Source organism: Mytilus edulis, chromosome 6, assembly GCF_963676685.1.
Source record: "Mytilus edulis chromosome 6, xbMytEdul2.2, whole genome shotgun sequence".
NCBI lineage: Eukaryota > Metazoa > Mollusca > Bivalvia > Mytilida > Mytilidae > Mytilus > Mytilus edulis.
Genome location: NC_092349.1, coordinates 14,977,192 through 15,001,824, shown reverse-complemented (window position 1 = coordinate 15,001,824; position 24,633 = coordinate 14,977,192). Strand labels below are relative to the sequence as shown.

General features: G+C 31.9%; 1 protein-coding gene across 1 annotated transcript in view; it reads left to right on the top strand.

Annotated features, from left to right (window-relative positions):
• Window positions 1-24,633, top strand: part of LOC139526219 (scavenger receptor cysteine-rich type 1 protein M160-like) — a 52,043-nt gene that overhangs the window by 24,656 nt on the left and 2,754 nt on the right. The window contains exons 19-44 of the mRNA XM_071321345.1: window positions 191-354; window positions 1,146-1,293; window positions 1,825-1,988; window positions 3,171-3,321; window positions 4,900-5,063; window positions 5,923-6,070; window positions 6,831-6,994; window positions 7,370-7,517; window positions 8,116-8,273; window positions 8,674-8,827; window positions 9,833-10,002; window positions 10,435-10,585; window positions 11,161-11,312; window positions 13,539-13,689; window positions 14,000-14,169; window positions 14,641-14,797; window positions 15,015-15,187; window positions 16,423-16,564; window positions 17,038-17,225; window positions 18,350-18,494; window positions 18,801-18,958; window positions 19,741-19,885; window positions 20,558-20,721; window positions 21,865-22,031; window positions 22,465-22,606; window positions 23,258-23,463. Coding sequence (XP_071177446.1) covers window positions 191-354; window positions 1,146-1,293; window positions 1,825-1,988; window positions 3,171-3,321; window positions 4,900-5,063; window positions 5,923-6,070; window positions 6,831-6,994; window positions 7,370-7,517; window positions 8,116-8,273; window positions 8,674-8,827; window positions 9,833-10,002; window positions 10,435-10,585; window positions 11,161-11,312; window positions 13,539-13,689; window positions 14,000-14,169; window positions 14,641-14,797; window positions 15,015-15,187; window positions 16,423-16,564; window positions 17,038-17,225; window positions 18,350-18,494; window positions 18,801-18,958; window positions 19,741-19,885; window positions 20,558-20,721; window positions 21,865-22,031; window positions 22,465-22,606; window positions 23,258-23,463 — 4,144 coding nt within the window. The remainder of the gene's footprint in view (window positions 1-190; window positions 355-1,145; window positions 1,294-1,824; window positions 1,989-3,170; window positions 3,322-4,899; window positions 5,064-5,922; window positions 6,071-6,830; window positions 6,995-7,369; window positions 7,518-8,115; window positions 8,274-8,673; window positions 8,828-9,832; window positions 10,003-10,434; window positions 10,586-11,160; window positions 11,313-13,538; window positions 13,690-13,999; window positions 14,170-14,640; window positions 14,798-15,014; window positions 15,188-16,422; window positions 16,565-17,037; window positions 17,226-18,349; window positions 18,495-18,800; window positions 18,959-19,740; window positions 19,886-20,557; window positions 20,722-21,864; window positions 22,032-22,464; window positions 22,607-23,257; window positions 23,464-24,633) is intronic.

Genomic DNA, 24,633 nt, shown 5'->3' with positions numbered 1-24,633 from the left:
GACTTAATATAAGCATTTTTAATCCATGAACATTGGTATTTCAAGTAAGCAGTTACTCAATATAGCCGTATTATAACGTCACATTTTGATGCTTCAGGAATTATCACAAAAGCAAGTGTATGAAACATGTATAGCAAACGAGATAATGACAATAAGAACAAATGTTAACCTTTTGCAATTCATAATTCAGATACCCAAAGGTTTACAAAGATTCACGTTTTTTACCTGGTAACGGACCAATATGGATGAATAATGTAGAATGCTGGGGTACAGAGGAGGATTTAGCTGAATGTGAATTTGACAAATATGGACATAATACTTGTAATCATTCAAAAGATATTGGAATTTCTTGTGGTAAATTACTCGTATTATTTCCAGTTGTGTTACTGAGCTCTGACTGTAATAGTTTGATAGGTGTTTTCTATTTATTTTTAGTGAATACCTTAATATGGTACTGCTTCATTTAATACATAGTCTATAAATTTTATTCAATGTGTATCAAATTTTGGTTTTACTTGTTAAATAACTTTAAAAAAGTTTAAGAAATTGCATCATTTTCGGGATAACACGACACTTGACTACAATAATAACACCATATTCTAATATGCGTAAATACAAGTAAGTCTGAGAGTGCATACACCTTGTTCTTTTCAAAGAAAATATCCTTCATCAACATGATCAATTACTCTCTACTACAGAAGCATTGCTAGCTAATTACATTGTACGTTAATCATACAAAGGGCATAATGCATATTCGCAAAAGCAAGATTGAGCTATAGCTATGCTTTACGTTTGTCCATGACACCAACAATTGTATATATATTTTTCCACAAAGATTGTATGCGTGTATCATACACTCGAAATAAAAGACAGTATTACGTACCATTTATTTTTTCTGATTGTCATATTGATATTTGTTACTTTTCATTCTCAAAATTGATGAAGAAAATAAATGTAATATTGTCATCGATTGCATCGATATCGTCAAATGAATGGAATAAGATGAATGAATGAATGAATTCTTTATTTGCAAAGCAGTAGTTACATGCTATAGCAACACAAACATATTTACATTGTGACACACAATAAACAAGATAACTGACTAACAACACCACTAGTTTACCTTATTGATTAATGTTTTTAAGGGGTTGGTGTGAGGTTAGTGAATGGATCCGCCTACAATGAAGGACGAGTCGAAATATTTCATAATAATGAATGGGGATCACTTTGTGATGACACATTCAATTCTGAAGATGGCCAAGTTGTTTGCAGAATGCTTGGACTAGATACTGAGTAAATACCTCATTTTATATAAAATATTGTTTTCCAATAACAAAAAGATATGATTAAACAGGAAAGCGATGCATATGTATGGAACATCAATGTTGCTACGTGGGTATTTACCAGAATTCCTTTTCGCTTTTAATTATTTAGATAGCATTTGTATTTTTTTTTATGCTCAGTGATTTGTGCCGAAAAACGTACCTAAAATGCCATCAAGGGCGTTTGTTAAAGAGCATTATTATGAGACTATTTAATTAAACATGCATTAAACTACCCGATACCTTGATTCTGTTTGTCTGCAACTTTAAATTTCATGTTTGTATTAAATGAAGAAGGTAGGCAATTACGAGACGTTCCAGCTTACGTTCATTTTCATCTCTGTTATATTCTTTCCAATCATTTACACCAATTGATATCGAAGTGACCGTTCAGAATATTCACACCAGCAAAGATGGTGAAATTCCATATAGAATAATTTTCGTTCTTCTTACTTTGACACAGTTGATACATAATTATGTAATTAAACATTTTATCTGATAGGAACGTAACAGTTCTGTCTTCTGCTTACTTTGGAAGCGGAACTTCAGAAGTGAAAATATCAGGATTAAATTGTACTGGTACAGAGAGTCACATTGCTGGCTGTAATTTTACCGGTTGGGGACACATCACGTGTAAACAAGACCATGCTGTTGGAATTATTTGCGGTATAGTCTTAACACATATTATATTTCTAAACTTTGCATTTTTGAAATGTTTAATTCATGTACTAACGCATATAATAACGAACATCAATCATTTTATTTGTTTCTTGAAGTTTTGCATATGCCTAACACGTTTTGCTAACAATCACACTGTCTGGTTGCTATATTGGTATTTAGTTTTGAATGCTTTGATTGTGAATATTAGAAAAATGATGTTCGTGATTATTTCGTCATAACTATATACAGTATACAATAGCATAACTATAACAAGCAGCTATCAACGGCAATACAGTTATTAATAAAAGAAAGCAACTATTACAAAATTAAATTATCATCATGATCATTGTGTGAAAATGCTTCACAAATTGGTGCAATAAGATAAAGGACAACCACAAAATAACTATTAACCACATTTTCTGATCATAATATATTTGAACGAGTATTACATTGGCTCGTTGTTTATCAGAAAAATTTAAGTGAACCAAATATTGTCCATTTATGTCCCTGTTTGATTTTTCGAAATAGAAACGTTTAACCAAATATATATATCGAAAAATAAATAATGTAACGTCCCTCACCTTCGAAACAGACATAAAAGGAATACAAACGAAAAATAAATTGCACTAACCCATCACAAAAACACAAATCAGAAAAGGTACAAAAAGCACAAATGGGTGCAAAATCCGTTTATGAAAACATGTCTTACAGGTCTTATAAAAAGATTCTGGTGCTTAATATCTGTTATGCCAAAATATTTGACCCTTTGACAAAATTTTAGAATTTCAAAAAACTTGAACAACATACTTTATCGGAAAATTTTCATTGAACATATAGCAGTTTGGCTAACACAAATTTTGATCCTTGTGAAGCTTAATATTTCCTTAACAATAGATATAATTAAAACGTTCAGCTGATTTTACATAGTTATCTCCCTGTAGTGTTATGTACTACCTTAAACGGGAAATTTTGCCACCATTGGTTCAGTTACCATGTATTCCCTTTACAAGTTCTAATTGACTTCAACCTTTTCCCCAAAAAATCATTTCCAAATGCCTACACGCGTTCTTTGTAAGTTTGAGATATGAAATTGAAAACGAAATCTGAAATAAAATTCTTCTTAGCAATACAATACAGTTATCTTCAAATTTATATATTGTATCTATTAGATTTTTTCCCTTTGTGCAGGCGGAACAAAAATTCGACTAGTAAACAGTGTTCGACCATCAGAAGGTCGGTTAGAAGTTTTCCATAACAATGCATGGGGAACAGTTTGTGATAATCACTTTGACGCCACAGATGCTGCTACTATATGTCACATACTAGGATATAATACAAGGTAAACTGGTCTTTTAAAGCCATGCCGTACAGAAAATAATCATTAATTTCATTTACCTGAAATGTACATGTATACTGGTTCTATTTTTGTAAATAAGAGCTGGTAACGTCTTTGGTTAAAAATTTTACTTAATTATGAAAAATATCTGCACGTTAAAACCCTTTAAATAAGACAACAGCAGGATACCGCTGTGCAAAAGTCATAAGTCGATTAAAAGAAAGACATCAGGGAAACAAACTAAAACCGAGGAAAACACATCAACTACAATAGGACAACAAGGAAACAACAGACACTGAAAATAAACTCATCATAGACACCAGCATTAAAAACAAATTATATACGCCATACGCACGTTTTGTAATACGAAAGACTCATCAGTGACGCTCGAATAAAAAAATGTTAAAAAGGCCAAATAAAGTACGAAGTTGAAGAGCATTGAGGACCACAAATTAGCTCAAAGACAAACGACAATGCAACATACATATAAACGAGCTATTAGATAACAACAGCCGTATTCCTGACTTGGTACGAGACATATTTTTACAAATAAATACAAGAACACTCAAGACAGAAAAATACATAAATCAATAATGTAACAGTACATTTGACATGTTCACCACAGAAAAACGACGATTAAGAAAATATAAATTAGAACAGTACTAAAAAAAAATAAATCATGATAGAATTATGAACTGTGTGTGTGTCACACGAATGTATCAACGTCTAAAAAATAACTTCACAGGTATATTTTCAAAAGTTGGATAGACAACATGTGAGGTTTCTTGTGATATTTGATGTACTTTATATAAATTACAATAATATTAATATAGAACTATATAAGTAATCGTTCGACTGACTGCACTATCTAACTATGTCGGCTTTTCTTCTAAATCTTAACGCTTTAACTGATAACAGCTGTTATGAACACCCTCTAATTATTTTCCAGGTGAAGTTAATAGCTGCATTGATCTTAATTCTTTATCTATTAGTTTTAGTAAAAATGCAAATAAACTAATGATCTTGCATAAAGTTGTTAAAGTTTAAGTGACAACAACGAGATATACGAGATATAAAATATCAAAAATCTTGCACAGTAAACGAAATAATATTCCATGTCTTTATATACTTAAGGATGTTATGTTTTGGTATTTTTGTCAGATTTTCGGAATCATCTGTTTGTTTACCATTTGAATGCCTTAAACAAAATTGCCAATTAACCCCCAATTTTCTTTTTATAAATATTTTACACGAATGAATATAAGCCATCTGTAAAAGTCTTATAAAATCTTTGTTATTTTCAAATAGGTTTTGAGAAATTAAACTAGTCAATTATAAAGCTATGAAAAGTCAAGAGAGAATATTGTCCCGCCAAAATTTCAATTGCTTATATCTCGAAATCAAGCACATTAACCAATATATTTTCTTCTAACTTTTTTTTGTTCCTTTATTAATCATCTATAAACATATACTAGAGTTATGGAATGCTGGTTATTTTGAAACTGAGTAGCATTTTATTTCCTATTTGTCACATGTTTTTTAATTCATTTGTTCATTATTGGTTCATTCCTGGGTTAACAGCAACCCTTATTTCATTGGTGGTGCATACTTTGGAGAAGGTACAAATAGAGTATGGTTAGATGAGCTTGCATGTAATGGTTCAGAAGACGATATTGGTAAATGTGGATCAAGAGGGTGGGGTGTATCACAGTGTGGACATTCACAGGATGTCTCTGTTGTTTGTGGTAAGTTCCCTTTATTCATATAACATTATATTCTAGCGTCAACTATAATCATAGTAAAATTAGTTTGCAATCACAGTGCGAACAATCTCATGATGTCATGATGTCACAGATAATGTGGATTGTTTATATTAATTCTTTTGACGTTATAATCTGACATACACTGTATCTATTTTGTGTCAAAGTTCTACACATTTTGCCATATTTTTGAAAAATTGCATCCTTATCGATGTATCATTCCATACTTTTCATTGGAGTTAATAACGTACTGAAGACGTTCATTATAGAACCAATACCAGATTTCAAGGAATATGTACCATTTCTCAGGTTGTCTGCATATGAATAGTTTTAAATCTCAACATGCAGATACCTAATACTCGATTTATGATTTTTGAACAGCGGTATATAATTTAAGCATTTATTTAATGCACTTCTACTGAGAATTTTGACCAGAACAGTATAATATTTGCATTCAAAATCTCGTGAAATATGGCAATATTTCTAACTATACATGTCCTAATTCTATAACATATACATGAAGCTATTTTACTCTAATATTCGAAGTTTGGAAATGTTAGCAATAGGATAAACAACATCTCAATTTTAAACGCAGTCACATTTAGGTCTGTTTTATACATATATATTTACCCAGACCTAGAAAATAACAAAACTCAAGGAAACGAAAATATAGATTGATATGAAATAAAAACAATTACTTTCTTTTTTTATCTAATTAAATCATTTAAAATTGCACCTGTATGTAACACATTTACAGTTTAATTTAGGTTCAAATAATAATTCCCACGTTTTGAGCTTGTTCTTATATTGAAAGGCAAATGGACTTAACATTTTTTTCTTTTAGATACAATGGTTAAACTAGTTGATGGAACAAAACCATCTAATGGACGAATAGAAATATTTCACAATGGTGAATGGGGTACAGTATGTGACACGTCATTCAATGCAGCTCATGCTACTGTTATATGCCGGATGTTGGGTTATAACAACTCGTACGTAACAAATTAAGGCATACGAGAATAAATTAAATTATAAAGACGACAGAAACTTGTGTTCAATATATCAAATAAAATTGAGAATGGAAATGGGGAATGTGTCAAAGAGACAACAACCCGCCCAAATAAAAAACAACAGCAGAGAGTCACCAACAGGTCTTCAATGTAGCGAGAAATTCCCGCACCCGGAGGCGTCCTTCAGCTGGCCCCTAAACAAATATATACTAGTCCAGTGATAATGAACGCCATACTAATTTCCAAAATGTACACAAGAAACTAAAATTAAAATAATACAAGACTAACAAAGGCCAGAGGCTCCTGACTTAGGACAGGCCTGGTACATATTGATTACGACTGTTTATACCAGATATATGATATACAACATGCATATTGAAGCTCTAAGAAGAAAACATTATACCAGCGCAATGACAGGTATCGTCCCCAGAAAAATAATACTCTATATACGGCAAAAGTGTTTGTTCTATAGATTTGTATAATATTAAAAAAGGAACTAAATACCCATGACAACACTGGAGAAGTTTTTATTAATTTGAAAATGTAAGATGCAATGCACCACGATTATCGACATTCGAATCAACTCATGAGAAAGTATATCTAGGCAAAAACAAATTAATAAAAACGTTACTAAAAGTCACAGGACACATTCAGTTAAGTGAATATATCATACGAAAACATATCTTTCTTTTTTAAAGTTACATATCGTTCACCTTTTTTCAATTCAATGTGGTATTTACAGGGATGCTAATATATTGAAAACACCAGTGATATCGCCAGGCAAAGGCAAAATATATTTTGAAAATATCAACTGTCTTGGACAGGAAATGGATATAGAAGACTGCAGTTATTCAAATTGGGAAAATTTTCATTGCAACCACGCTAACGATATCGGAATCGACTGTGGTAAGATTGTGTTACAGTTCTTCATCATGACGTAATTTATCATTAAAGTCGTGATTTATACTGTTCAAGTTCATAGGAACATTAACGATAATAGACTTAGAAGGTGAACACAAAAAACGACTTTCACTTACAAAAGACTCACTATTGCCGTTCGAATGAGATGTGCGTTAAAATGGCCTCGGTGTGTTTTCAAGAATGAGAAAAAATGATTCTTCCTTTTCATTAATACATGAACGATTCTAGATTCTACAAGTTGTTTAAAATTGAGAATCATTGTTATTACATGTATATATTTTGTGTTGTTAAATGATTTGTTTTTAAATTTTCTCTGGTTGTCTTTTTTTTAAATTTACTTATATAATTTGCATAATAAAGCTACCAAGGTCAAGCTGTATGGTGGACGAGGCCCATTTGAAGGAACTGTGGAAATATATCATTCCGGCAAATGGGGCGAAATATGTAGCAATGAATTTGATGACAAAGAAGCCGCTGTCATCTGTAAAATGCTAGGATATAAACAAGGGTGTGTACAAGTCTACAGAATAAGTAGCCATATCTTCATTAAGACAAATGAATTATTTTTAAATTCTATCCTATTTTAAGATTTTAGTTATTCAATTTATTATCACATATGTGTGTCTGGAGCCTATGTCGAAAATACTTTTAAGTAGTCTCATTTATCTTCAATTTAGTCTCAACATAATTGAAGTTTATGCGACTGTCATACAAGTGAGAGTTAGTTATAAAACCATGTTTAAGTCATCAGGTTGTGCATAAGAAAATGCAAGTACCAAGTCGGGAATATAACAGTTGTTTTACACATCGCTTTTGATAAGGGACCTTCCCATTTCCATTTGAATTTTCCTAGAGTTCGGTATTTTCACTATTTTACTTTTTATCTTTATAGTAATTGTTACTATGTCGAACAAAACAAAAAATAAGTTTTAGCATCAAAATAGGTAGCATTCAAAAGTTGTTTTTTGTTGTTTTAATGTTAAGGTGTTTCCCTAAGTTTATAATTAAACCATGTAATCTCTAATTACAATAAGATCGGTTGAATGGTAGAAAAGACTTCTTGTCCAGTAGAGAAACAACACTTTTATTAAATCTTATTTTTTTAGGAACAGTATAGTAGCAAATTCAACATTTACCAACAGTACTGGACTGGTTTGGTTAGATAAACTACAGTGCATGGGTAACGAGGAAGATGTTGCACTTTGTAAATCAGATGGATTTGGAGTAAAAAATTGCAAACAGCAGAAAGCAGCTGTATTCTGTGGTCAGTTTATTATTAGTTATATCTATAAATAGAAAATAAAAGGTAGGTTATCAATAGCGATTCATAATTTTTAACTAAAAGTATGCCAAACAAAGCTTGTCAATTGCACTATTTAATAGAAAACAAACCATTTAGAACTTTTAAATACTATTTGTTTTAACTTTTTTCTTAAAAAGGTTTTGTTTGTTCAATATTTGTCATTCTGTGTAAACACTGCACATTTCCACTTTGAACAACATGCAATATATTACATGTATATTAAACATATTTTTGTCAGCAATGATTATCAAATCATTGTATTTCAATTCTATTGATTAAAAAATATATATGTGATTAATACATGTAACATGCCTTATTACTCCTTATACGCACATAATTTAACGCAACTTTAATAATCTAGGTCAAGATACACAAGTTCGACTCCGAGGTGGTAGAGTTGGAAATGAAGGATTAGTTGAAATATACAATGGTAACAAATGGCATCCTGTCTGTTCTAACGACCTCAGTATGGATACTGCAAGGGTCATCTGTCAAAGTTTAGGGTTTGCCATGAGGTATGTTGATTTAAGGTAGAATGCTATAAAATGAATATAATAGACCGCCCGACCTTTGTACCATTTTTGAAAACTTATGAACATTATGTTTTACTTCTAATTAGATCATCAATGCTCTTTAACTTTGTATTTATTTGGTTTTTAAATATTTTGATATGAGCGTCACTGATGAGTCCTATGTAGACGAAAGCGCGACGGCGTACTAAATTATAATCCTGGTACCTTTGATAACTATATTCGATCGTGTTAAGTCAGTGTTTTCTCTAATGACATATTTATCCAACTTATCAATTTCAATTTGCATTCAAGAGATTAGTACCGGTGCAAAAGAAGAAGGTACGTTCTTTTCGTTCGAAACATGAAACAAAATTCTAAGGACTTTTACACATGCATAACATTAATCGAGGAATAAAGTTCAAATATTTTTTTTTACCTTTTTGACAACCTACACTGATAAGGTTTACGGTATCAAGGTAAGACTTTGTCATTATAACAGCTATATAAATAGTCGGCACTGGTTAGTACCATGGCTAATTTGCAGTTCACAAATAAAGGCATCAATGCAATGAGAGTAACTTAACGTTACTAGTAAGCGTCATAAATATTAATAAGAAAGATATCCTCACAGGTGCTCTAATTTTAGAATATGACTTCAACAATGTTGACAGATTATTGATGATAAACAAGAAATTTGAAAGTAAAAATAGCGGAAAGCAAACATCTAGTAGTATTGCAAACGGAAGCACAGAGTTTGTCTAAGACACAACCACCCGAAAAAAGAGCAGAAAAAAGCTTTAAGCCAACCATCAGTTCTTTAACGCAGCGAGAAAACTACGCAACCGCAGATGGAATTCAGCTTGCCAAAACTAATATGTATACTAGTTAAGTGTAATAGACGCCACATATAATTCTGAAACATATAAATCAATCAAAATTATTTAAACTAGAACAATTCTTCCATATGATATTTGAAGCCTCGTAAAACATTGTTCCATTTCATCTCAGTTTTAGTACAGATCCAATATTACTCAAAAGCACGTCATTCCAGACAACGTTACTGAATACGAATCCGGTAAAAACTCGCTGCACAGGGTCTGAAATAGACATTGGACTTTGTAACGTGAATGAATTCGAATCTAAATGCGGCAACAGGACCTATCAGGGTATACGATGTCGTAAGTAAAATGTTTAGTTATAATTTTGTTGAGAGAAAAACTCGAATCATAACACATAATTATCCTCATCATAACATGCATTAACCACTTACGGACATCTTTTGTTTACATTCCTCCTTAAAATAAATATCAAAATATTTGAAAGAATAAACATTTTTTATAATTTCCGATTGACCTTAATTAAACACGCTACACATTTTGTCATACGATCTTTTGTCTCCTGATTTGGATTCATATTTATGCAATAACATGTGAAAAGAGTGTTTGTTGAAATAAAAAATTGATGTAAAGCAAGGAGAAAGAGTTACCGTATATTCATGAAAATGTTAGAAATGATGTCCAATGGTGGGGGTTTAAAGAAATATCAGAAGATTTGAAAAGACAATCTATGTAGTCCTGCCTTAAATGCATTTTCCATAATTGTATCTATAGCAACAACTCCAATTAGACTTGTTAATGGTAAAATGGGATTTGAAGGACGCGTAGATGTACTGCATAACGGACAATGGGGATCAATTTGTGGCAAAGGATTTCAGAAAAACGATGCTGATGTCATTTGCAAAATGCTTGGATTCACAGACAGGTATTATCTTAGTTATCTAATGAAAAATTAAGTGATGTAAAAATGAGAAAAAAAGAATGGAAAACAAATACAAGGATATAAACAAAAACTTTAACGAAATATCACAAAAAATCAATGGTTGCAAGAAAAGCGTTCATTTGACAAACAACAGTAAAACCATTTCACACGGAAAGCATAGTGTTTTGAACGTATATATAATATTGGCGAATAGTGGCTATAAGACGTCTTCAATGTTTTGTATGCTTAACTTGGAGTCAATGATATACATAGAGACGTCGGCAAGTGACGACGTTGCGGGCCATCGCGGGGCCTATCGCGGGGCCTATCGTTACGTAAAATGGCGCTAACGTTAACCACATTAAAGAGTAAAAAAAAGAGTATAAAAGAGTATAAAGCACGACAAACTTTTTTTTCACGATTACACACAAGAGCAATTTTGGTGTTTTTTTTCTTAGATATACATATTTAGGTGATAAATTCAACTGAACATTTGTTCCGAATGAATAAAACAGTTTAAAAAAATTGAATTATAGATTATTTTTTTTTCTCAATGTTTTTACCTTACATTTTCATAGCAAAGACGTTTTCCTGGATAATAAGTTTGGAAAGTCTACAGGACCAGTTTGGTTGGAACAATTGTCATGTACAGGAACAGAACATGATATTTCAGGATGTCTTCCAAACTGGAAAGCCAACACATGTAACAATACAGTTGGTATATCATGTGGTAATTATTCCGTTTCTCAAATGATTTTTAATCTCAAAATTAATATTGGAATATATTCAATACTTTTCATCATGGTTTTAACTATGGATGCATTCAAAATAATTAATTGGGGAGATATACAAAATATGTTTGTTATCTAAATTACTGTAAAAGAGGGACGACATATACCCAGATGGATAGTCAAACACATAGATTTAAAATAAACTGACAACGTCATGGCTAAACATAAAAAGACAAACATACAAACAATTATACAGAAGACACAACATAGATAACTAAAGACTAAGCGAAACGAACCCAACCAAGACTTGGGGCGATCTCAGGTGCGCCGGAAGGGTAAGCAGATCCTTCTCCACATGTGACACCCGTCGTGTTGCTCATGTAAATTAATCACCATGTTTACATTTTATATGTCCGTGCTGTTCCAATACCTAATACCTGTAATTTTCACTTCAAGATTGGTTTTCACACGGTAAACACTTAGTTCTTTTATCAATAAAATGTATCTATTTTCGAGTTGAAGCGTCGATCAAAGATTTCGATAGATTACAGAGTAAAATATTAACCCGCCCTCTCGTAACCTAAATATAATAGTGTGTTTTATGATGTTCCTTATACTACATGTACTAGCACTACAAATTGCTCAGAGTCTGAATTGAGCAGTTTTTGTGCTCGACCAGTAAAATCGAGCACACATTTTACTCGACTAGTCTCGACATTGTCTCGACTGTACTTAACTGTACTTAAGTGTACTCGACTAGGTCTCGACTTTACTTAATTAGTCTGATTCAGTACTTGATGATCTTGGTGTAGTCTGAAATGGTCTTGACCAAGGCTCGACCTGTCTCGACCTGTCTCGACTAGTCTCGACTCAGTCTCAACCAGTCTTGACCTGTCTCCGACTAGTCTTCACCTTCAAATTTAGTTTTGACTGGTGTAAATAAGCCCATCGAACTAAATTAAAAATTGATCTTACAAAATTCAAGCTTATTTGGTAGTTTGATTTATTGCTGTGAAATAAGAGACTTTAATTTTACGATAGGTTAAAATGAAAATTATTATTTAAATTCAGATAGGCATCTTTAATTTTATTTATAACTTTTTCAAATCAACTTGGATTTTCATCAAACTATGCAGCTATCTTAGATATATATTAAGCATACTGAATCCAAGGTAATTTTGTTTTTTGTTGTATTGCTGTAGAATTTAGGAATTAAACTAATCTTGTTAATTAATTACTAATAATGTTAGGTATTAATTACTTTGTAATAGCATGGACCTCATTTATAAACATGAACAATATATATTATGTCTAGTATGATTTGATTCTTCTGTCATGACCCAACATATGTTTGATACAAAACCAATTTCGTACGTCATATCATGATCGTAAAGAGTAGTGAATAATGATGGCTTATTATTAAGCACGGAACAGATGTATTACGTTTTACAATTTTTTTTTATTAAAGACTTCATCTACCAATGTTAATAGTACTAGAGGTCGGTGATTTAAAAACGTATCAACCGTATCGTATTATTATCGTATTAATATGTGATCCCGAGCTAAAGACTATAATAAGTTGTGATTCAACTTTTTTTTACCTAATTGGATCCCATTCAAAACAATCATACACAAACTTTCAATATTTGCGATGATGGTGTTTTGTGGAAAAGGGCGCCTATCAACGACTCATGCATGCTCTCGAAAAGGAGCGACTGTGGGGCAGTGACACTAATTAAATTAAACAAACTGAGCATCGCTCTATTCGTCAAACACCAATTAAGTTCTACGAGCACATAAACAAACGATTTTACCGTATTCACTCCTATCATGCCCGTCAACTGTACTAACCTTTGAATATTAAAAGTCGGATTACATTGTTCCATAGATATTTCTAATTGTTTTCAAGTGAATTTCACGTGAAAAAAATATATATACGCGAGTTTCACGTGAAAATAATATAAAATCAGTTCATGTGACCAGTTTACGTATTTATTTATAAGCTTATTTTACCCGAGAAATTAAGTCCGATCAACAATTAAATACTAGCATTGGACACTTATCAGTTGCCCATCTGCATTTTTGAAAATATATACAATATTGAAGCTCGAGGTCACATACTGTTTTTGGTATATCTGCAGATGCGTGTACATCAACGTGTATGATAGGGTTGATACGTCTTTAAATGACCGACCTCTACTATATCTAAGTCTTTTGGTTTCTAGTGTCTACACCAGTACGTCTTGTGAATGGTGGTGGTCCGTGGGAAGGACGTGTTGAAGTTCAACACAATGGACAGTGGGGTACCATATGCGACACTAACTTTGGAGACAAAGAGGCAGCTGTGATTTGTAATATGGTTGGATTTCAACCAGGGTATGATTAAATATATTGTTAAATAACATAAACTAACTAAACTGTAAAATACCATGCAAAGATTGCCCGCAGCGACAGTTCACAATAGTAATTTTTTTTTAATTGGAATCTATTTCTAGTATGTCTTGTGATTTTGTTGAATTGTTTGCATTCAGGGTCAAACAGAGAAGAACATACATATGTCTATGATATTTTTTTCACAAAGAACTTCGTTATTTCTAAGCAATGGGCTTTCTAGCTCATAACACTATGCAGTCTGGAAATAAACATAAATACAATTGATATGTCAGATTTATCCTCTTGTTTTCAGCACGTTTACTGCAGAACCAAAAAATGCATCCTTCTTTGGAACAAGTGATAAAAGCATCCTTTTAGACAACCTATCTTGTTATGGTAACGAATTAGATATAAATATCTGTAGAACACAGGCATGGAGTAAGCATAGCTGTACCAACTATGAAGAGGCTGGTGTCACATGCAGTGCGTATTCATTTATATGTTATGTTGACAGGTTATTCGTCAAATTCATGGGAAGTAGTCCGGGGGTATGGAAGACAACTATTGAAATTGTATTGGCATTCAGCTATGCGTTTTACATCTGAATACAGTGTTTGTTGAAACAACTCTCCACAAGACACCAAAATGACACGGAAATTAACAACTATAGGTCACCGTACGGCGTTCAACAATGAGCAGAGCGCATACCGCATAGGCCCCGAAATGACAATGTAAAACAATTCAAACGAGAAAACTAACAGCATTATTTATTTTTAAAAAATGAACGAAAAACAAATATGTAGCAAACAAACAAACGACAACCACTGACTTACAGGCTCCTGACTTGGGACAGGCACATACATACATAATGTGGCGGGGTCAACATGAAGGCGATTAGTTAAATTGTTTGGCGATGACATTTAAAAACTAGTTATAAATCATTATTTTTGAAAGGATCTAAAAATATCCGTCTTACTGGTGGAGCTCATACAATGGAAGGCCGAATTGAAATCCAGGCCAATGGAACATGGTCGACTATATGTGATGATAAGTTCAATGATGCAGACGCTACTTATGTCTGCAAGCTGTTGTCACCTCATCCTATCAGTCTGTAAGCATTGGTTTATATTTATAGTTTGAAAATTATTAAAATAAATAAGGAACCCAATATTTAAGAGAACGTCGACAATTTCTAGTTATGGCAGTTATGTTGTGATCCCCTTTTCATTATTGACTATCATATCTTTTTCTTGATATTTTTGATAATCAAAAACTTGAGCTATGAAAGTTTTTGATTATTTATGGCTTCTCTTTTCCTTTTCTCGCAGTCATATTGTGGGAAAAGTTTTCCATAACAGTTATTTTGGTAATGGCAAAGGATTGGCAACGTTTTCAAATGTAAGTTGTGACGGTACAGAAATAGATTTGCTACACTGTCACATGACACAGGGAGGACCTCCACAGTGTGACCACACACAGGATGTTGGCATATCGTGTATGAGTAAGTAAACATTTGCATCTATACATTGTGTTAAGGAAATTTGTAGAAAGTCTTATTCTTATTATCAGATAAAATAACTATATGGAGTTTGAGAGTTATTTATTTTATGAAATTTCCCTGAAAATCAAGCAAATGCAGACTTTAAAAAAAAGACGGAAGATTTCCAAAGTATTGTCAAAGTCCAAAATGATCTGACAAAGCTATATACGAAAGAAAAAATACAACCGAAAAACGAAAATAGACAGTTAAAAGTTTACAAAACTTATCATATCGATCTAAAGTTTAAAGAAAACGATCCCCATAATAAACCAGGGTTATCAGGTGTGCCAGAGAGGTAAGCATATCCTGCTCCAGATATGATGCTCGTGTAAATAATATCAGGATGACAAGTATAATGCAGTTGTCTCATTAAAAAAAAGACGTCTGGTGGTAAATTGTAACTTTGATACGTTTCTTTATTCATCATAAAGGCATGATATGATTTTTAGTTCATATAATCCACAAGAGACAAGTGAAATTGCATCAATTGGCGTCCATTTTCGTTGCACGCGTTCGTTCACTTTTAACAATATTCTCCTCTAAAACCACTTTACCCATTGGAACCATATTATGCCAACATCATTATTGAGTGATCGATTATACTGTTTTGTCCAAACGACATTGCCGACATAGCTAGAAAAAGAACAAAGAGGTAACATGCAAGTTGTGTCTCCTATCTTGAAAGTCGCCATTGATAGAGAAATTTTCGAATTTAATGCGACCGTCATTCAAGTGACGTGTTCAGCTAGCTATTAAACCAGGTTCAATTAACTTTTTTCTACATAAGGAAATGATTGTACTTAGTCAGGAATATCACAGTTGTTTGACATTTGTTAGTAGATATACGAAGATGTGGCATGAATGCCAATGAGACAACTCTCCCTCCAAGTCACTATTTGTAAAAGTAAACCATTATAGGTCAAAGTACGGTATTTAACACTAACCCTTGGCTCACACAGAACAGCAAGTTATAATTGGCCCCAAAAATGACTAATGTAAATCCACTTAAACTGGAAGACCAACGATCTGTTTGATTTTGCTATGTCAAAAGGTATGTTCCATTTTGATTTTTTTAAGACTAAGATAAGGACCATGTAAGTTTCACCACCTCTCCGGAAAAAAACCCCATAAGCTGGTTAATTTTCGCAGCTTTGAAATATATGAAGTATTACAACACTTTATTTGTATTCCTAAAGTTAAATCAACATCTTCCTTGACTGGGCAAAGTTTAACGGAAGGCACGTTCTTGACTAACAGCTTTGGGGAGCAAGGAAGTATATGTGATCAGAACGTGAACACAGAAGCTGCTACGGTACTTTGTAAAAGTTTAGGCTATTGGTAAGTTATACATTATAAACACTGTTAAACTTATTAGTGGTTTATAAATGAATACAATATTGTAATGTGTTAATGTAGTTTTTGAATATTATTTCTGTTTTGATTTTTACTGCATACACGTGAATATATATATATAGACGTATACACTAACCTTAAAGAAAAATTGAAGACTTAATAGAACAAAAAAGAACAAAAATGAAGCCGAGCATGGACTAAAACAAACCTTATAATATTCAGGTCACAATACAAGATTAAACAGTCAAACACAAACAAAACGAATATAATGAGAGAAAAAAAAGTATATGAGAACGATATCGTAAAATTATTCTGGTGTGAAAAAACTCTTACACTCACCATTACTAGAACGTGAAAAAAAAACACACATTAACCCTCCTCTTTTATTCATATGATATAAAGAAAAGCAGAATATATATGTATCATGATTGTTAACTTCAAACTTATCTCATCGACAGGAGTAATTCAGCAACTTTGTATAAGGACTCCTGGTTTGGACCTGGCAATGGTACATCTTTTAAGTTGGAACCAGAGTGCACTGGAGAAGAAGAAAATATTTTATTTTGTAATTTACATAAGCCATGGGGAAGAGACGAATGTCCACATTCACACGACATAGGAGTTAAATGCGCACCTACATCTTTAGGTATATAAATACTCATGTATATTAAGAAATAAAAAAAAACATCTTTTCCTTAACTTTTACAATACCCACATTACACCAACTCAACTTCCAAAGTTAAACTCTAGCCATACCAATGAACAGTCAATACGGCTGTAAATATTCAAATCATTGTCGGTATCTGTTTATCTCTACACAAAAAATATTCTATTTCAGAGTAACATGTCATACTTGCTAAATGGGATAACTTACATCACGAACATCATATGATATATAATTTAAACAGTTGTAACATAATTCACGCTTTTGGTGAATTGGTTGATTGGTAACGATTAAAACAAGTTCCAACTCAGCCCAAGTAATATTACAACTCTTGAAACTCATGAATCTATGCATACATAAAGAACAATTGTACGCAACATTTTTTCCCATGATAAATAAAATATTCAGTGATTTATGATAGTTGTTATCCATTCTTTTAATGTGTTTGAGCTTTTGATTTTGTCATTTGATTATGACTTATATCTAGAAATTGACTATGCGGGTCGGTTGAAAACAAAACGTTACGACAAAAGAGATGATTTCAGCTTCCAAATTGCGTGAATTTTCATTTTAAAGCAAGAGTTCCAAATTGTGAAGTTGAAATCATCACTTTGTCAATTTTACGGACGCCATCACGAGTTGGTTGACCGTTAAGGGATATCCGTTTCACAGATGATATCGGATATGTTCCTTATGTCGTCGTACGTCATTACAATCCCGTTCCCTTTTCACGAATGTGACCTACCGAATTAAACTATCTACCCCTATTTGTGACATTTTTACCTATTGTTTTTGTTTGTTTTGTTCACACATTGTTGTCAATATAATGGAATTTGATGCGACTGTCATAGAAGTGAGAGGTTTAGCTAGCTTTAAAACCAGGTTCAATCCACCATCTTCTACAAAAGAAAATGCCTGTACCAAGTCAGGAATATGACAGTTGTTATTAATTAGTTTGATGTGTTTGAACTTTTGATTTTGCCATTTGATTGGGGACTTTCCTTTTTGAATTTTCCTTGGAGTTCAGTATTTTTGTGATTTTACTTTTTCCTTATATTAGGTTTAGTATCAAATTTCCTGATTATGCTTTTCTTATTTATATCTAGGACGAAACAATATTAAACTTGTTGATGGTACCACAAATGGTGTTGGTAAACTGAAGCTAAAAGTTAATAACAAGTGGGGAACTATATGTGATTCATTCTGGAACTCTAAAAATTCCGCTGTTGTTTGTCGGATGCTTGGATTCAGGTGAGGAAATTTACCATTCCAGTGTATTGATAATTCTGGTATGATTAAAAATTTCTCAGATAAAGACGTAACACTTGCAGCTAAATTTCGTTTTAAGGCTCTATCAATACCATAATGCGAAGAAAGTCAGAATATAAAAAAGAACATGACACAGACATTAAATACAATGTTTACGAGCTCCAGAAATGTTAGATACACTGTACGCTTTATTTAAAATGTATTTATGAGTAATTAGAAAAATATAAAAGTTATATTTTTTGTTTTATTGAATTGCATATGATTAATATATCTCTAATATGTTTTTAGAAATATAAGTGGACGTTCCTTTTCGTTACCCCGGAACTCCTCTGCAGTTTTAATTGGTAGTATTCAATGTCATGGAAATGAGACAGATATTGGACAGTGTAAAGGGGACTTTGACAAAACATCGTGCACTGACAGCGTTGTCGGAATTGATTGTACAGGTATTATAAATTGTTATCTAACATATTTATGTACACTTCTGTGTACTTGAATGAATGTTTAGTATGCTATATTCAACACGTTTTACACATCCATATATTTATATGTTAGTTTGCAATAAAATTCCTCATGAATTCATCCTATTCAATTTTATTTCACCTGAGTGTCTAAATTATTTTCAAATACAAAATTGTACATACAACATTGACATGTGAAATGTATTTGAAACATTTATCAACAATTCTGAGATAATAAGTCAAAGAGGGACGAAAGATACCAAAGGGACAGTCAAACTCATAAATCTAAAACAAACTGACAACGCCATGGCTAAAAATGAAAAAGACAAACAAACAACAGCACACACGACACAACATAGAAAAATAAAGAATAAACAACACGAACCCCACAAAAAAACTAGTTAATTCGTATCGTAAGATTAATAATTTAAATTTTAAACGGTTAAAAAATACAAAAGGGATCATAAAATGTCGAAATCAAACATAAAACAAAATGGCAAAAACACTTGCGATTGTAGACATTTAGACTGTTAATATTGCAATTGTGTTCACCATGCCTACACTTTTTTAGGATCTTAATTGAATTGGGTGATGGATTGAGATAACTTCAAAATTATTTTCTTTATTAAATTGTTTTCTTGATTATTGATAAGATGCAAGTCAGAGTTCATCTCAATGTAATAGCTATAACACTTACAGAAATCAAGCTCATTTTTGGAAATCATACGTTTTGCACTTCTCATTAAAACTTAAAACATTTATTCAAGGTGGAGTTGAACTAAAGCTCAGTGGAGGAAAAACGATAGGCGAAGGTCGTGTTGATATCCTTGATGGTGGGGCATGGGGTAGCCTGTGTGATAAAAACTTTGGATTTACCGAGGCCAAAGTTTTATGTTCAATGATGGGATATCAGTAAGTACTAATAGTATAATGCATCACACAAAAGTGCAGCGACTCTGTATGAAAAACGCGAGAGCCGTTACATTTCACAATCGTTAGTTGATTCATTATAAAGTTTCCTTTTTCAATGGATTTGGACTGAAGATTTTCTTATTTACTTTAGAGTTCGAAATTTGCGTTATGCTCTATAAAAAAGTCGGACGACCAGAGAGCTGAATAAAAGGTGATTTAAAACAGCATTGCAATTGAAACATTTATTCTCATCTTTTTATCATAAAAAGACTAACAGAACTCTTTAAGCTAGAAAATTCATAAACACTGAAACAGATGGTCCAATGTTTGTTTTCATTTTAAGGGGAATAACGGAAAATAATAGTTGAACTTGAAATGAAAAGAACCCCTTATATATATCGTAATAATTAAATGAATGGAGTTTAAATAACGTGTGTATAAAAAAATCAAAGATATAGTAAATTTGTCTGATTTTATGTCAATGGGTCAGTAATATACAAGAAATATGACTGCGAACAGAGGCAGATATATGCTATGTTATCTTTAAATATGGTGAGACAGACATACTACCGTTACCTAAAATAACGATGTCTACTTTGAATATTTTATATTTGTCAAAATATATAAATGGAGAAAATAGCATAATTGAACTTTTAGTATCTTTTGATTTAGCGACACATTACCGTATTTCTACCATCTACCTACTATGGAACTACACCCGGCGCCTTTTGGTATTGACCAGATACACTGCAATGGATGGGAGGAACATATATCACAATGTACATATACAAAAACTGCTAACTGTAATCACCGTTACGCTCATCTCAGGTGTTTTGGTAAGAAAAACATGTTTTGATATAGCTAGCTTCACTGTTGCATACCTAATACATTTATGTCATGTAAATCACCACCTTGTATACGTGTTAAAAATACAGATCATTTATAATTTCCTGACATCTTTATACGTTTTTGACCAGTCAAGAAAAGAATTGATACCAACTATTGCGCATGACAATCAAATACACTTAAATGTTGCTATACGACATGTTTTGTCACAAGTCGTAGTTTGAAGATCCAAATAGAGAGAGAAGAAACCAACAGTGCAATAAAATAAAAAAAGCTTTAGAGAATAATTAAATAACTTGCTACACGAATGCTACCAAAATATTTTTGTCGATAATCAGCCAAAACAGGAACAAACATTAGCCTGTTTGTTTTCCTGATAAACTATTTTGATATATATACATAAAAAACGATACATCAAACTTAACCATCAACGTTAAAGAAAAACCCAAATGATTCCATTAAAACAGATGTCATTAAGAACAAGTATATGGCTTTTAGTTTTTGTTTTATTGCTTATCCAATGCAACATGATACAAAAGCCATTAAAACATACACTGATATCTAATGAAAAACACAAAATAAGTATCCAATTATCTAAATACCAATTCAAATGTTTTTTTTTTTTTTTTTTTTTTTTTTTATTAAAATTGCCTCCTAAATATTTAATTAGTAAGGATAGATAAAATAAGAATAGCATGTTGCTGTTAAATAAAAGTCACAGATACTCCAAAGAAGCTTTCTAAAAATAACATTTGGAGTTTTTATAATCATAAAATGGAGACAGGTCTGAATTTGATAGTCATTTTATACTCGCATTTGTCTTTTGTTTTTTTTTATTGTTTTATAAAGATTAAAATTATATCAAATTACATATCTTATATAGATAGCACATTGAGATCTTTGTCAAACAGTTTCAATAAAAACAGATTATAAGATCATATGATTATATTTATTTATTGCAGACGTGAAACTAATATATGTAATAGTCCAAGAATTGTTCTTGAAATATAATCATTTATTCTACATTTTAGATGTTTCTTTTTTTCAAATATATTATATATAAATGTTTGATTATCTTTTATTCAAACAAACAATGTGGGACTCAATACTTACTCATATTGTCTCTATTTCAGATTGTATTAAAGAATACAGGACTACTACAGGGAGTATAGCGTCAGCTAACTATCCTGGACCATACAATGCCAATACAGATTGTCTTTATATCATTAAGCCTCCACCTGGACTTTATTCATTGGTTACAGATGTATTACAGATGGCTGACAACGGGGATTTTCTTGAGGTATCATTCATAATTGTATATGTATATCTAACAATGTAACGAAAAATTACGGTGTTTTAATTCAAAACATAAAGGTAAAGTCCTGAACTAAGTGGATTTGTTTCTGCTGCATATAAATTGGTTTCATGGCTATACATGCAAAATATACTGCATCGTAAAACTATAATGTGCGACTCTTATCAAGAAAGTCTTTAGAGAGAAAAAGCTGCAACTTCAACTTCTTCTGTCAATAAGTTTTAATCAAAGACATGGCTGATTCTTTAAAACCTATTTGCGAAATTTCGAATTATGGACAAACTAATTGGGAAATTCATATATCTTTTTGTTTTAACATGTACAGAAACAATTACAAAACACTGTTAATTGAGTGAGGCTTTGATATAAAGACATGAGTGTAAGACATCAAACCATTTTAACTGGAAAGTATTTGTAGTTACGAAGTCAGCCATTTGGAACAGAACTTGGATACTATTCTACGTCATCCTATATAGCTGCTGCTGTTTCGGATGAATTTTGGATAAGGTTTAAAACCAATGGACAAGGCAATGCTAGAGGATTCAAACTGCATTGGTCACGTGAGTAGATGCTTCAAAAAATTATAATACTAAACAAATAATACATATCTCATAAGTATGACTATGCGGTATTGTCTTTCCTCATTGTTGAAGGCCGTTCTGAGGATCTGTAGTTGTTAATGACTGTGTCATTTTGGTCTCTTGTGAAGAGTTGTCTCATTGGCAATCATGACACTTCTTGTTTATATATGATATAACTTTCGATGCGTACACATTATTTCAAAACCATAAATCAATTGACAACGAAAATACATGTGGCAGCTAGTACAATATACCTTTGAAAATAAAATAATTATCAGTCACATCATCTTCCAAAAAGTAAGTTTGTCTTATGTTGTTGTTAAACATTTTGTTAAAAAATACAAAATCACAAATGTTTAAGCTAATTCTTTACACGATTGAGGTTTAATTATGGATTTAGACAGATACACGATTTGTTAATATATCTTTATTATGCAGGGGCTATTCCAAGTATAGGTATTGTTAAACAATATATGCAAGCTCATAATTGAATCAAAAGCAAGTTCCGATAAAATAAATAAAAAAAACAACAACAAAAAACGAAAAAAATGAAATATTCCCATGTGTATCATGTTACTTATTCGTTTCTCAGAAAATTACGACAGTTTGTTTTGCCTTGACCTTTTGCAGCATATTCTTTACGAGACGCAGTGACCATAAACTGTGAACCTGACAGATGGGGTGCAGCTATCAATATAACATTACTACAAATGGTACATCAACAATTAAACTATTCAGATATTGTGTTATCAAATAGACCTGATTGTTACGGTCAGATCATCGGAGATTTACTTTTGTTTGGACAGCAATACACAGGATGTGGGTCAACAAAAAAGGTAAATATTTTACAGTTTTTATTGATGTTCGTTTTGGTTTATTTTTCTATATAGCCATGACGTTGTCTGTTTATTATTTTCTACTTATGAGTTTATATATTCCTTCGTTTTTATATCTTTCGCCTCTCTATTACACATTTATGTCTTAACTACACTCGTGTGTTATTAAACAAAATGACTTCATTTTAAAAAAAACAGATTTTCTGTAGTACATGAGTTGTAATTTTTGAATGCTGTCAGGGTTTACCAGACTTGTACATTCGTTTTCCGATATTTTGAACAACGAATGAAGTAATTTCAAGTAATTGAACAAACCCTTAAAAACGCATGTGGTTAAACCATGTGTTACACGATTGTTTTAAGTCTAATTTTTCTTACGTCTGTGTTTCTATCTGCATTTGTATACATCTGTTTGTCGGTGTATATGTTTAAAAAGCGTATAGTGGTTTTATAATAATTCATAACAAGTTTTGTGAATTTAATCAATATAGATAATTCCCAAATGTGTACATACCCTCGAAAAGATAATTATTTCTAATCCACAAGAATAGGTATCCACACAAATAATTAGATAATTCCACAGTATCATACACAAATACATAATTATGTATTTATGTGCCGTTTCAATTCTTGGAGATTTTTTTGTTTTGTTTTAATTAATATATATGGGTCAAGAATGTTTTAAAATTGATGTATTCAAATTTAGACATTTAACGCAATTAGTTTCATACTTTGTAGGGTGTAGGTTTTATTTTGCAGTTTACTCGTAATTGTAGCTATGTCTTACATGTCTAAGTATGCATATGGTTTGAACACTTTTCAGAATAAAACATTGATCATATGAATAAACATTGACTATATACCACAACCATAAACGTTGAAATCAATAAAAAGAAACCCTAATGTCATTCATATATGATGGACACGGCAAAACTTTGGGTGGACGGAAATATTTAATATGATTGAAATATTTGAACTACCAGCAGGCTGAGCAAGTTTGTATGACTTTGAAGTCTCCGAAGGCACACGTATCTCTTAACGGGTGGCGATCAATTTAATTAAGTGTTTACTTACACATGCTACATAATACATTCCTATTGAATATTTCAAGTTGATTACTTTATACAAATATGCAAAACCCTACCGATAGACACTTGTTTTTGTTGTGGT